The 16013-nt window shown below is 40.7% G+C and overlaps 1 protein-coding gene across 1 annotated transcript in view; it reads right to left on the minus strand.

Moving 5' to 3' along the window:
- The window catches only part of RP9 (RP9 pre-mRNA splicing factor), an 11759-nt gene extending 6376 nt beyond the window's left edge, over positions 1-5383 (minus strand). Inside the window, exons 1-4 of the mRNA XM_075062583.1 lie at positions 5052-5383; positions 2789-2819; positions 2063-2192; positions 1672-1763 (exon numbers count right to left, since the gene is read on the minus strand). Coding sequence (XP_074918684.1) covers positions 1672-1763; positions 2063-2192; positions 2789-2819; positions 5052-5368 — 570 coding nt within the window. The 5' untranslated portion in view covers positions 5369-5383. The remainder of the gene's footprint in view (positions 1-1671; positions 1764-2062; positions 2193-2788; positions 2820-5051) is intronic.
- Positions 5384-16013: the final 10630 nt, after the last annotated feature.

Below are 16013 nucleotides of genomic sequence, written 5' to 3' on the forward strand. Positions count from 1 at the left end.
ACTTAACAACTATTAACAACTACTAAACAACACTAACTAACTAGGAACTAGGTAGAACGGGTGAAACGCTAGGGATGTGGAGGTCAGCTAAGCCGCACTCCACGTTCCAACGACCGACACGGGCGGTAAGAAGGAACTGAGGAGCGGACGGGTCGGCAGGGGTATATATGCGGTGCCGCAAGGGCGCCACCCAGGGGGCGCCTGCCGACCCGTCGGGTGTTGCTAGGGGAAAATTCTTCCGACGAACGTGCACACGGCGCGCGCACACCTACTTGGAATGGATATGAGCAAGCACTCGAAGAAGAATTCTCCTAGCTCATTGCACTGACCATTTCACCTCCCTCTTTGTATCCCTCCATGGCTCCTTCTTTTTTATCGCTTCAAACATAAGTTGCTTGTCTTCCCTTTCAAGGCTCTCTTCCACCCTAATTATCTCATCTCTCATTCACTGTCGAGATGTCAGTTCCCATCTCTGATTAGCCCATGATGCCAGCCTCCACTGCCCACTTGTTAAATTTGCAAACAAACACCATTGCCCTTTCTCCCATGCTGCCTCTCATGCTTATGAGATGCTCCCCATAAACATCTGCAAAACTTCCTCATTATCCTCCTCCTAAACCCCTTTTTTCTGTGATGCCTCAGACAACCTGACCACACTTAGTACACTGGCGTGCTTAAACCACTGCATCCCATGTTGAACAATATTGTCTCATTGTTTCCTCGTACTCCATCTGTCAGTATTGTCTCCTCTGTTGTCTCTTGGCTAAGCTCCTGGAGGCAGGTGTTTGTACAGCACCAAGCACAATGGGGTCCTGGTCTATAAACAGGATTCCTAGGCCCTAGGGTAATAAAAATAATCTTCCAATTTTTTCTCTGCCACTATTTCTATGGTCAAGCTGTATTGCAGAGACACCTGTACATTAGCATAAAGGAGAATACCTACTAGGCACCAGCACTCATGTATGGAATCCCATATGTGGAAGGCATTTTGCCCATCCATAGTTAAGGAAGAAGCTATCTTCCTATTTTAAGTTTTATTCCCAACCCCTCCCTTTACTCATTCTATCTAAACAATCCCCCTGAAATTTTACATATGCTATCTCATCCCAGGATAGAATTTTTCTGTGAAATGTAAGACAAATTACATTGGAGTTTTACAGATAAGGTATTTCTAAAATTTCTCCATCATTTGCTCTTTGAATATCTTCCTAACTTTCTTGTGGCTCCTCATAGCTTGGTCTATAAGCTCATTTGATGCAAGGTAATCTAAATCTCTTCATGTTACCTGGGCAACTCACCGCTGATTATTTGTTAACAGAGTTTTTAAGTACATTGATATTTAATCATAAATAACTGATGTTGAAAAGATTAATTAAATATAATGGTTGAAAGTTTCTTGAAGACTTATAATTTATATGCAAATAATTATTATCTTCCATTTAAAGAGTGGGTTTTCTGAAAATTAATAATACATTCAATCACATCTGTGTATGAAGAGAGACATTTTTCTCTAATAAGAGGACTCTGGTCAGGTTTCAACATCAATATGATACTAGACACAGTGGAAAATCCTTTATAGACCATAACCTAACAGACTTCTTTTCACTTGCAAGATAAGCCATCATCATCATTAATGAAAAATACAACCAATACTATAATATTTTTACTTACTACTCTGAATTGTTCCAATTTCTGATTGCCTTTAATAAAGAATGGGCATTCTTTATCTCCTGTTCTGTGTCCATAACGTTTACATCTCCAACCTTTAGTAAAACAGAAGCAAACTGAATCTTTGAGTCAGCTCACAACCAATTAAAAACATTAATGGAAAACATCTTTATGTAGCTGGAGCACAGTAAAGAGAAACAAATCGTTAAATTCAGTCTGCATATCTACAAAAGCCCTCATGATATTGGCTGCTATTATATCAATATGAAGTCAATATATCTGGAATTCATCTTTTATATTGCATAGTCACGTATCGCTAAGATTTTTTTGCCTAAAGTCAAAAGATTTATAAAAGAAAAAGGCCCAATGAAATTGGGATGCTTCTTGCACTTACACTGCATAACTTTGACTTCTTTTCCTAATGGCATCCAGAGTCCTTTAGTTGGGGCATGAGCCAGGAATTCTCGGGCATGTTCATTGCCTGGTACATCAGGTATGCAGTCTTCTGGCTTAGTTTCATCTTCCTATAGAAATGATAAGCAAAACAAAACCCCTTTTTCGTCTAGCTTATTTTAAAACAAATAACCCAAGTGTATAAGTATATGTCATCATTTACTAATGGATCTACTTTCTCTCTGATATTCCTTTCCTCCTTTATACCCATAAAGTTATACTCTTTTAGTAGCATTAACTCATTTTTCTTTTTTGCTATCCTTAACCTTTCCCTTCAAGCCTGAATATTCTTGCTGAATTGCTTCCCTCCTGTTCCATTTAGTCCAACACTTAATTAAATTAAAAGAATTAAACACTTTTCAATTTTTATTGATTTTCTCTTCTCTGTAATTGAATATAGTGATTACAATAGCCTTTATATGCGGCAGTTTTTGTTTAAGTTGCAAACACTAAATTATGACTCTTTGAATCTGGTAAGAGGAATTCCACAAAAGATCACATGCTAATTTAATGTGATGTTAATGGCAAGGAGAGAGGGAATCATACAAGGTGGATCTGATTCCCCCAAAGCCAATGATAAAACTTCTAATGACTTTAATGAACTCAGGATTCCAACCAGTGTTTACAGTTTCTTTTAAATACAAAACATTTATTACAATTTACTAACCTTAATTAGCCCTGGAGGAGGTTTCTCATAGCTGGAAAACAATAAAAATATAGCTGTATTAACATTATTTTCTATAACTTAGCATCAGACATATACATGGACAAAACAAAGCTGTTTAATGTTATAAAATTAAAAATTTCATATAATTTAAACATACTTGGCCTAAAACTTTACTTAATTACACTCCTTAAGAAGTGTAGCAGCCACAATGCAACACACGGATGCAAACAGAGTGAAGTGATGCTTGTAGTGTTTCTAAATAGCCAAAAAAAGAAAAGTCTTCTTGCAAATAACACAATCCACTCTAATCTGCAAACGTGCTTTGGTTTTGTGTTTGCTTGGAAATGACAACTTCATTATGCTGCTTTATAGTGATATTTCGTGCATCCAATTGAGCCCTAGCTGCCAGAAATTCACAACTCTTTCATCTCGAAAGTCCAGCTATGGTAAGAAAAATGACATCTTGCCACTTCATATTTATTTTTTCCAACACTGAGTCATAAATATGCTCAACTGACAATGTCAAAGCAAGAATTTTCTTACTGCCAGCACTACAAGCTCAACCTAGTACAGGATAATCAAACTGTCTCTCTAGTACATTCAACATCACCAATAACTAATCTGAAGAGAGCTTCAATGATAGTTTTGTTGATGACTCAGGAGGCTGTTCTGCACCAATGCTGGATCAGCAGCGTTGACAATAGAAAGAGAGACTTGTTTTTGTCCATACAGTGGGCAGATCTGACTTGGAAGACACCAGTGGAGACAATGTACACACGGGTGTTCAATGCCAAGGTATCATTTGATCCTCTTCTTAACAATAGCAACACTTAGAGCACTGTCTGGAGTAATTCACAAGAAGAAATCCCTACTCCCACTGTGAAGGAATTAACATTAAATTATGATTGCAGCCCATGATATTTCCACCTGTCTCAACCCCCTTTTCATAAATTAAGGCACACACATATTTTACAGCATCAGAGGAATCATTCAGCACATCTTAAGCCTTGTACATTGTACATTTTTTCATTCACTCCAAAGGGATCCTGCTGATCATGCTTTGCTATCAAACTACAGGTCTCACGCTTTCTTCGAAATGTCACTTAAAAATCAAACTGGACAGATACAAAATCAGGGAAGGAGCTGGAGGAAGGACACTTTTTTAAAAGGCACTGGGTGACAGAACTTCTTTTTACCTATGTTCACGTGGATGGGTATATAGAGAATGGACAGACTGGCTGCCTTCTGTAAAATGTTCAGAGAAATTGGTGGGCATAGCAACAACAACAAATTCTGGACCTATTTCTATGCAAAATGGGCCACATTTGGAAGGTCACTGCACACAGGTGCCCACCAGAAGACTTGTGCACAGCGCGTGAAACACTGGCTACATATTTTCCCCTCTGCTTCAAGTTCCCTGACCCTAAAGAGACCAGAGAGGCTGAACCACAGCCACAACAGTAGCCACAGAATGGTATACCTCTCACTCTGCCAAGGCCCAAATGTAAGATACAAAGTGTGACAGTGGCCCAAATTGAGGCCATCAAAATATTATTCACGCAGTGAAGTTAAAAAGTGATGGGACTGATTCCTCAGTGTAGAGAGCTCTATAGCATCAGTTTAATGATTCTGCATTTCTAATGTATATAACTTTCAACGATAAAAGTGAATGGACACAGATTTTGGGGGGAACTTAAGTAACTTTGGAACTATGCTGAGTGACAGTCCTCAAAAAGAGGGACATATGAGAACATTTTCTGGTATGGGTCCTACTGCATTTTGTAAATAAAACTCCTGCTCTGGCTTCCTACGCTGATTATTCCTGTCAGGAACAAAGGTAACCAGTACAGGGTCTGGGCCTGTGCATGGGGTTACGTCCACCCCCTTTGTAATTTTCATTTATAAAATAAAATCATTGGTGTATTTTAATTATCTATAAAGGCCAAATACATCAGCCAACAACAAATGCCGCCTCTACGTTTCAATCTGGATTTCCAGCGCCCTCCCAGGGACCTAGTTCAACAGCGTGTTATGATCTATTTGACAATGCTCAAATACCAGGGGATGGGCTAGCGAGAGTGCGGGGTTTGGGTTCAGCCTGTCCCAGAAGCAGAGGGTAGCCCTAAAACGGAGAGCTGCCGCTGGACAGGCCCCAGCTCTGCAATGACGGGTCAGCAACGGGTGGGGGCACTGGCGGGCAGCTCCCCAGGCACAGGGGGGCTTGTCCCGGGGACTCTCCGTCTGCTCCCCCCGAACCCCTTACAAGGACTCCAGGTGCTGGATTTGCTGGATCTGCTGCACCTCCCGCTTCTTCCTCTTCTGCTCATGCCGCTCCAGCGCCCTGCAGCCCCCGCTGCTGCCAGCCGGGGGCTCGCGCTGGCTCCTGGGTCGCTTGTGGCTGTGCCTCTGGGCGGGGGCGGCCTCCGCCTTCTCCCGCGCTCCCCGCCTGTGGGACATGGGGGCTCCGGGCTCGGGCGGGCTGCGGGATGGGCAGGCACAGAGCCGAGCAGCGGCAGCTCCTGCACAGACCAGCGCCTCCCCTCCCCCCGTTGCTGATTTCACTTTCACTTGACTTCCCATCCCTGCACCCGCTGCAGGCAAAGCAGGGACTTCCTCTGGGCGGCTGGGCCTGGCTAATCCCAGGCAGCGCCCCCTCCTTCTCCAGCGCCCGCCAAGGCACAGGGGCTCCCAGCCGAGGGGCTGCTGCTCCCCGCCCTCCGCTGGGCATAGAGCGGCCCTGCTGAGCAAAAGGGAACCGGCTTAAAGGGTTTGTAGAAAAAAAAAAATGGTGAAAGGTGCCTGAGCTGGGGGTGAAGGGGAGTCGAACTATTCCCTCTGCATTAGTAAGCAGCAAAGCAATGAGCTAGTGGAGGAGCAAAAGGCACTCTCCTGCAATCCCAGCTATGCAGGTGCACCCCAGCAAATCAGGAGCTATGCTGGAACTAGGGGTGCTGTTGCACCCCCTGGTTTGAAGTTGTTTCCATCATATACAGGGTTAGGGTTTACAATTTGGTTCAATGGCTCTCAGAACCTGCATTATACAAATTGTTCCAACACCTGTGTCAGGCACCCTTTCCTCCCCTCCCCCGTCCCTCAGGATCAGGTTTGAGATAATGGTTACCTGCTCATGTTGCCTGCGCTCCTCTCACTTTGTTTTATATTCTTTGGCCTGCTTTATATTTTAAAAGCTACAAAGGCGAGTGACCCCAGCAGAGTTCTTAATAACTAATAACACTTAGCTCTTATATAGCACTTTTCATCCACTGTCTCCCAGCATCTTACAGAGGGGCACAGTTATCATTATCATTTGACATAGGAGGAGACTGAGGCAAAGAGCAGTGAAGTGACTTGCCCCAGGTCAGAAGCAGGCCCCTTGCGAAGCCAAGAATAGAAAGCAGGGGCCCAAATGGCACAGAACTTTGCCACCTTTGCAGCAGTCTGGGTGCAGTAGGGATGCTGCAGGCAAAGGGACATGGTGGCAGGAGAGGGCACTGCCACAGGCTAGGGCAGACCAGCATCCAATTACTTTTTCATTCCTGAAAGGCCCTGAGTGGGTGCTGAGGCTTGAAATCCACCCCCAACCCCCAGCTTTTGAATAACCATCTCTCTTCTCTCTCAGTACCAGTTTCTACACCAGTGCAGGGATGATATTTGCCCCTAGGTTTCCTGATTCTGAGCCCCAGCCATGGCCTGTCTATTTGCATCACACTGAGGATAAGATACAGGCTGGAGCCATGAAGATTGGATCTAGATCACAACCGTTCCCACCCCCCAAAATTCTTGGATTTGGGGGAGTGATTGTAAGTCAGTGAAATGCAAAAACTAAACAAATGTAAGTAAAGAAAGATGAGGTAGCATTTTAAAGTAATTGCAGTTTTAATAATTTAAGACGGTGTTAAATAGGGGCACTAGGTGGGGGGAGCTGTTCAATTATAATAGTAAAACACCACACAGTGTCAAATTTCTATAAGAATAACATGCTTCTGAGAAAACATATATAGGCAAATATTTGTTTCTTATATCAGTTTTCCACTGTATGTGATCTTGACCTTGACACTGCATTTGTGCTGCTCTAGTGTTTCAGTGAAGACACTACAACAGTGTTGTATCAGAGAGGTAGTCATGTTAGTCTGGATCTGTAAAAGCAGCAAAGAATCCTGTGGCACCTTATAGACTAACAGACATTTTGGAGCATGAGCTTTCGTGGGTGAATACCCACTTCGTCAGATGCATGTAGTGGAAATTTCCAGGGGGAGGTATATATATGCAGGCAAGCTAGAGATATGAGACGTTAGTTCAATCAGGAGATAAGGCCCTGTTCTAGTAGCTGAGGTGTGAAAACCAAGGGGAGAAACTGGTTTTGTAGTTGGCAAGCCATTCACAGTCTTTGTTTAATCCTAGCTGATGGTGTCAATTTGCAGATGAACTGAAGCTCAGCAGTTTCTCTTGAGTCTGTCCTAAGTTTTTTTTCCAGTTTTGGCCAACGTTGCCACGACATAGCAGACCAGCGACACCATCACAGGACCTAACCAGATCAGCCACACCATCACCGGTTCATTCACCTGCACGTCCACCAATGTAATATATGCCATCATATGCCAGCAATGCCCCTCTGCTATGTACATCAGCCAAACTGGACAGTCTCTACAGAAAAGATAAATTGGACACAAATCAGATATAGGAATGGCAATATACAAAAACCTTAGGAACCACTTCAACCTCCCTGGCCACACTATAGCAGACCTTAAAGTAGACATCCTGCAGCAAAAAAACTTCAGGACCAGACGTCAAAGAGAAACCTGCTGAGCTTCAGTTCATCTGCAAATTTGACACCATTCAGCTCAGGATTAAACAAAGACTGTGAATGGCTGCCAACTTACAAACCGTTTCTCCTCCCTTGGTTTTCACACCTCAGCTGCCCTAGAACAGGGCCTCATCCTCCCTGATTGAACTAACCTCATTATCTCTAGCTTGCTTGCATATATATACCTGCCCCTGGAAATTTCCACTACATGCATCTGACGAAGTGGGTATTCACCCACGAAAGCTCATGCTCCAAAATGTCTGTTAGTCTATAAGGTGCCACAGGATTCTTTGCTGCTTTTACAACAGTGTTGGGAGAGGTTTTCCCATCAGCATAGTTAATCCACCTCCATGAGAGGTGGTACCTGTGTTGATGGGAGAAGCCCTCCTGTAAACATAGTGCTGTCTCGATTGGGGGTTACGTCAGTATAACTGCATTGCTCGGGAAAGTGGATTTTTCACATCCAAGTGAGGTAATTATACTGATATAAATGTACAGCATAGACCTGGCCTCAGTCACTGCACTTGATAAAGGAAGTGCTGCTTGTCCTAGCAGGCACGGTAACAACTTCGTTAGTGTAAATATTCCTGAAAAGGCAGTGTACATTTCACTCCACGTTATTTTAGGCTTTATTGGGCATAGTCTGAAATCTTTAGGCCCAAAGGTCAAGTGTTCTGTTTTCCACATGGATCCAGTGAATGATCACCATTGTAGCTCTGGACTGTGGGTATTCATTTATTATCCAATTACTTCCACCATGGTATATTGAAAGAATTTAGAGGCAAATTTAACTTTTAACAAAATAATCTAGTTTGTTGCATATCCTGCCTCTGGAGGCATAACCTCCATGATCATGCTTAACTTGGAGAATTATAGAATTTTTAGGTTTGTTGGCAATGAAAAGACTACAGTGACCATTCTATTGCAAAGCCAACGCCTGGAATCATGATCTTGCAGAAGTAGTTCAGGAGAGCCCAACTTCAGATCTTCATAAACTGATTCCAGGATAGACCGCAAGCATTGGATGGACAGGTAAGAGGTGAGAAAACCTTTCATGTGCCCTGAGGTATATAGTTTGTCAGCTCAGGGGAGAGGTCTCTTGTGAGTTTTATTCACACCCATTTAACAGGCCTAAATTGAGGGACTGTACGGTATGTTCCATCCCCTCTCTTTCAGTCAGAGAGTGCACCAGCTCTCTGCAGTCAATTAGATTAAAGTACCAGTATAAGCAGGACAAACATTCTGAGGTGAGGCAATTACAATAAAGATATCTGGAAGAATTTAGAGACAATATCAACTTGTCATTATATTTATTTGTACATAGAACCAGGTGTTATGGATAAGCAGATGATGTAATGATAATCGCTAAAAGAGATGTACTATCTAGGCTGATGCTCACCAGATGGAGATCTGCTATTTGCATTAGTTTTGCTGCCTTGTTTAGTGCTGGAATTGAATGGGACTGAAGTGGTGGATTGGGCTTTGTGCAGGTCCTCTTCACTTTGATGAATTTCACCCTTAAGTAATGAGGAAAATGTGCCAACATTTTGCTAATTTTAAGTATCTTTATATATATGTAAGGGCCAGCTCCTCAGTTGGTATACATTGTCATAGCTCCATTGACTTCAATTGAGGATCTGGCCTAAAATATGTAGGGTCAGATTCTGCACTCAGTGATTTACAATATCAAGAGAAGTGCACGGGTATAAATGAGGACAGAAGAGACACCATGGTAACGGGTCACATTTCTGCTCCCATTAAAGTAAATGGGAGTTCTGTCATTGACTTCAGTGGAAGTAAGATCAAGCTAAATATGTGTGGCATGTGTCAACATGCATGCATTTAAATATGAGTTTTGTTTATGGCCCTTACGTGGTAAATAATGCTGACACTGGCACACAATCCCCATAAAACAAATTCAGTGGCAGCAGCCTGATGAAAAAGATGATATTTTTGACAATGAGAGCTACTGCCTTAATGTCTTCCTTGCTTGCTGCAGCAGGCACAAAATCCAAACAGAGACTCCTAGCTCAAAGGCTGCTAATCCAAGTTCTGTTGAGTCCACTCTGTAGGCTTGTGCCAATCTTTCAGGCTAGGACCAAAATAGAAAATGATTTTTAATGCTGTATAAACATCTCTTTATCCTTATTTTATTGTATATGCTAATTGGCAACAGGGCCCTATAGAATTCTATACTGATGTTTCTCCAAATCAGGGACAGAGACCAAGAATGCTCTGAAGATGACAGATAAATGCTGAAAGCACTGTCCTCTAGAGGGCCAGGTTAGACTAATAAAATTCATGTAAATCACCCAGGATGATAGAATTATGATACCCCTGGGAATAACATAACATGTAGGCAAAATGGTAGTGGGTCAGTGCTTGCCATGGAAATAATTTAAAATTTTCTGGTGGCCTGGGTGAAATGAGTTGTTAATTTCAGTTGAGTTCCTAGTGGGCAGGTGTGTGCCTCACAAGACCTGTCAATTAATTAGCATCCTCTCCCCGCCCCCAACAATCTGAGAAGTCAAAGATCAAAGATTCAGTCTTGCAAGGTGCTGAGCACTCTGTCCAAACCAGTAAAGCATTTAAGCACATGCTTAACTTTAAGTTTGTTAATAACTCCATAGGCATTAATTAATTCTTAGTGCTCTGTAAACAAATATTTTTACTTAAGCAAAGATGTTTAATGAAATGTGAAAGGAAAAATACAGTTAATAAAATATTTAAAGTAAAATAGAAGGAACTTACATCACTGGTGTCATGAGGAAAGGGGCTCTGAGGTGATCTAAATAAAGCAAACTCCATAGAATAATAAATTGTTCCAGCCACTGCTGTTGTTATGCTCAATATTATAGTGACAAAGGTGCATTTTTCGTATAGACAGAAACATATTGTATATTAATTAAATGTTAGTGACTATTTTAATGCATTTATTAAGTGTTTTTCATTTGAGGATCTTAACGTGCATTATCAGCATTCATTAATTAAGACATATAATGCCTTGTGAGGCAGATATTATTATATCCATTTTACTGATGGATAAATTGAGGCGTAGAACAATTAAGTGATATGCCCAGGGGAGCATCAGAAATAGAACTACGTAGCCTTTATTCCCTTAATTAATGACAGGTATTTGTGTAGCCATTTATTCAGTGTTCAACAAACTGATTGGAAAGCAGTATTAATGATGGTCTGAAATTCTAAGTTTATAAAATGACTTATGAACTTCAACTGGTACCTCACATTTTCTTATACTTGACTGGGCTAAGTACGCCCCTAATGCCTGATCTAAAGTCCTCTTTAAGTATTGACTTCAGTGGACTTTGGATCAGGTATTAGGTTCAGTCTAGACAGACAGTGAAGTTTTTTCTTTTATTATCATGGGTCCTTGGTTGTACTACCTCTCTTCCAAAGAAGGTTCACAGAAACTATGGCTGGCTGCCTGTAGTGTCCATTGATTTTGGCAGAGTTTTCCTTGACATGCTTTTGGATTCCCTCCTCTGTTTCTTTGGTTTTTTTGGTAATTGATCTGGCTTCTTTGTGATCTCTAAGAACTGATCTTTGTCATCAGTAGAATGTTTTACCTGAGAGGCACAGAATTTGTCCTTGTGCTACATCCTTGGATTCTGCTGGGTTGTAAGTATAAACACTGATTCTGCAAAGGCCATGGCACTTGCTTAACTTTGTACCCTGCAAGTACTCAGTGTGTAAAATTAAGCATATGGGTAAGTCTTTGTAGGATGGGGCCTTAGACTGGTTGTTTCTTCAATTTGATTTGAATAGTTTTCTACTGGGTTTGTTCATAGATGTCATAAACGTTTAAATACACCTCTACCTTGATATAACGCTGTCCTCAGGAGCCAAAAAATCTTACCACGTTATAGGTGAAACCACGTTATATCGAACTTGCTTTGATCCACCGGAGTGCGCAGCCGCGCCCCTCTCCCACCCCGGAGCACTGCTTTACCGCGTTATATCCAAATTTGTGTTATATCAGGTTGCGTTATATCGAGGTAGAGGTGTACATTGTTTTTGTTTCATCACACTGAAGTGACATTCAGAAATACATATATGTGATGAGAGTCTTCCTCCCCAAAAAATCTATTTAAAATTTCACATTCTTTTTTGTCAGGTTTTCTTTTTCTTCTTTGCTGAAAAAGCCCTGGATTCCTCTGGTACTGTGATCATTACACTCACCCAAGGAACTGAGTGTTTTTTCACCAGTATAAGTAGAGACGATCCAGATATAAGGAACTGTGAAAAACAAGACAACAGAAAATGTGCAAAGATTACTTTTATTGCTATCCCTTTTGGAGCCAGATTCTCAGCCAGTATAAATCAGGTAGCTCCATTAGCTTCAATTGATTTACACTAGCTGAGGATTTGGTTCTTCTGAGCTAATTTCTTTCATTGCTATATAATGAAACAAACAATTAAGGATTCTTAGTTTTTATGTAATGATGATGTTTTACCATAATTGCACACCACCATGGTGCTCCAATTCCTGCTTCACCAAAACACCCAAGTACAAACATTGCAATTGCAGCTGCAACTTGAAAAACCTGCAAGAGAAATATTATATTTGTCAGTTGTGGAACTGGGATTGGAAGCTAAAGCTATTAAATAGGAGACTCTCCACAACTATCTTTACTTAAAAAAAAAACAAAAACTGAATTTTTCAGCCATAAATTATAGGATTAGGGCCAAGGGCTTCATTGTGATTCCAGTAAATTCAGCACAAAACTCTCCTTGATTTAAATGGGACTTGAATTGAGCTCAATTCTGCCTCAAATGTCTGGGTGCAACTCCTATTGAATTTAATGAAAACTGCATGAGCATATCGGAGGCCAAAATTGTCTGATTGTGTATATGGACTGGACCAAATTCAGTTATAGCTTTGCAATCCCAAAGAAATTGATAGAATTGCATGGACATAATTGAGGGTGGAATGTGAGCCAGTGGAGTCACACCAGTGATGAGTCTGTTTCCCTGCATATATTTCTGGCTGGATAGAGCTCTGGACTGGTATCTGACTCAGATTATTATGTGGCAAGTACTAAACACACACATTCAAAACAGATTCTAATTTTGTATGCAATCATTTTGTTTCTATGGCTGTCCAGACAAGTAATTATAACCATATTTTTAAAAGTTCAGATTATGGGTTAACTATTCATGTGGGCACTACGTGGATTTACAAGGTAATCTTTAATTACTATTAGGGCTGTCAAGCTATTAAAAAAAATGCGCTGTTAAACAATAATAGAATACCATTTATTGAAATATTTTTGGATGTTTTCTACATTTTCAAATATACTGATTTCAATTACAACACAGAATACAAAGTGTACAGTGCTCACTTTATAGTTATTTTTTATTAAAAATTTTGCACTGTAAAAAACAAAAGAAATAGTATTTTTCAATTCACCTAATACAAGTACACCTTTACCCTGATATAACATGACCCGATATAACATAAATTTGGATATAACCCGGTAAAGCAGCGCTCCAGGGAGGCGGGACTGCACACTCCGGTAGATCAAAGCAAGTTCGATATAATGCGGTTTCAATTATAAAGCAGTAAGATTTTTTGGCTCCCGAGGACAGCGTTCTATCGGAGTAGAGGTGTACTGTAGTGCAATCTCTTTATCATGAAAGTTGAACTTACAAATGTAGAATTATGTACAATAAAAACCTGTATTCAAAAATAAAACAAGTAAAACTTTAGAGCCTACAAGTCCTTGTTCAGCCAATCACTCAGACAAACAAGTTTGTTTACTTTACAGAATATAATGTGCCTGCTTCTTGTTTACAATGTCACTTGAAAGTAAGAACACGTGTTTGTATGGCACTGTTGTAGCCAGCAAGATATTTATATGCCAGATGCGCTAAAATTCATGTGTCCCCTGATGCTTCAACCACTATTCCAGAGGACATGTGTCCATGCTGATGACAGGTTCTGCTTGATAACAATCCAAAGCACTGCGGACCAATGCATGTTCATTTCAGATGCCACCAGCAAAAGGTTGATTTTCTTATTTGGTGATTTGGGTTCTGCAGTTTCCGCATCAGAGTGTTGCTCTTTTAAGACTTCTGAAAGCATGCTCCACACCTCGTCTCTTTCAGATTTTGGAAGACACTACAGAATCTTAAATTTTAGGTTGAGTGCTGTAGCTATCTTTAGAAATTTCACACTGGTATCTTCTTTGCATCTTGTCAAATTTGCAGTGAAAGTGTTCTTAAAATGAACAACATGTGCTGGGTCATCATTCGAGACTGCTATAACATGAAATATATGGCAGAATGCGAATAAAACAGAGCAGGAGACATACAATTCTCCCCACAAGGAGTTCAGTCATTAATCTAATTAACATTTTTTTTTACGTGCGTCGTCAGCATGGAAGCATGTCCTCTGGACGATGGCCAAAGCGTGAAGAGGCCTATGAATCTTTAGCACATCTGGCACGTAAATATCTTGCGACCCCAGCTACAACAGTGGCATGCAAATTCCTGTTCTCACTTTCGGGTGACAATGTAATTAAGAAGTGGGCAGCATTATCTCCCATAAATGTAAAAAAACTTGTTTCTCTTAGTCATTGGCTGAACAAGAAGTAGGACTGAGTGGACTTGTAGGCTCTAAAATTTTACATTGTTTTGTTTGAGTGTAGTTATGTTAAAAAAAAATCCCTACATTTGTAAGTTGCACTTTCATGATAAAGAGATTGCATTGCATGAGGTGAATTGAAAAATACTGTTTCTTTTGTTTATCATTTTTACAGTGCAAATATTTGCAATAAAAATAATATAAAGTGCGCACTGTACACTTTGTATTCTGTGTTGTAATTGAAGTTGATATATTTAAAAATGAAGAAAAACCATCCAAAAATATTTAATAAATTTCAATTTGTATTCTATTGTTTAACAGTGCGATTAATTGCAATTAATTTTTTTAATTGTGATTAATTTTTTTGAGTTAATTGCATGAATTAACTGTAATTAATCAACAGGCCTAATTACTATGTAGTTCCTTAGCATTTTATTAAACTGTACAAATGATTATACTGGTGAGCCAAATTGGTAATACAGTGATGACTAGTATTTGCAAATATAAACAAATACAAAAATATAATCTGCTGCTTTGGGGGCCTCATTCTCCCGTAGGTGGATTGCTCCTATATAGGAGAATGAAAACTGCAAATTTCAACCTGAATAATTTCTGCCATTAAGTGGGGGTAATGTGGACCTTCCCTTACCCCTCCACCTGTGAAAAGCCAGGGTTCCACTGCCTAGCCCTGTAAACCCACAATATCTATAAGAGTCTTGGGAATCCATCCAAGGCCTCTCACAATCACAGTGCTGCTCAGCTCCTTCCTGCTCCTCATTCCCTGCAACCTCTGGATGGACTGGCTCCTAATGGAGCCATGATGTCAGCAGCTCCCCTGACTTTAACTGCCACCTGGCTTTGGTGGTGGGGTTTCATACTGTCCATGCATGTTGCGGTAGACTTTGTCCCATAAGGTCTGCGGAGAGGGGAAAATCCAAACCTGTTCTCTGCACACAGATCTGGATGCCAGGGTGCCCCACAGAGAGGCTTCCTCAGGATTGGAGTGAAATGGTGGAGCATATCATGAAAATGTTTACCAGTCTCTCCATGCTTCCACTAGCCAGATCCATCATCCTGGCTTCCCTCTGCATGGAGGTTTTATTTAGAAGGCATGATAATAGACACAGACTGCTCGACAAGTACTTACAATAGGTATGATTGGACGCTGTTTTGTAAATTCTGTCTTCCAGACCTCTGGTAGTTCATTGCTTGTGTATTCTTCCTCCATCTTTCTGTGGCGATATTGCCTCAGTAGTTATTTAGTACCTGCAGTGGTAGAATCAAAGGATCTATTCCAGATCAGAGCCAAAATGTCCAGCTTTTCTCCTTGAGCCACCACGGGCTGAAAAAGCTCTCTGTTTCGGAATCTTTGTTTGTCATTTTAACCAAACTCTGAGGTTCTGAACTATCTAAATAACTGTTATTTCCATTTTTGTGAGACTTTGCCCCTTAAGATTCAAATTTTTATTGTTAAACATAAATTACTATAGTCAGTCCAAGTCATTCTGTATGAAGTCTCACTAACATTATTCAGGAATAGTTGCTAGTCTAAAACTTTGTAATATTGTGATTGGTAGGACTATATCTATGTCCATCTCCCTTCCTGTTAATACTAAGTCAAACATTATAAGTATTTACCCCCTTTAACTTCCGTGCGAGTTTTTCCTCAGTAATGATGTTGTAGATTCCAAAGAGCTTCACAAACTCTCTGTATGCAACAGTAGCATTTAAATGCAAATAGCCCATTGCACAACAGTGCAAGGAAATTGAAATGTTAGCCGAGGACACTTGGGCAACCCCTACCAATCTCTTAT

Source organism: Chelonoidis abingdonii, chromosome 2 (genome assembly GCF_003597395.2).
Source record: "Chelonoidis abingdonii isolate Lonesome George chromosome 2, CheloAbing_2.0, whole genome shotgun sequence".
In the NCBI taxonomy this organism is placed as follows: Eukaryota; Metazoa; Chordata; order Testudines; family Testudinidae; genus Chelonoidis; species Chelonoidis abingdonii.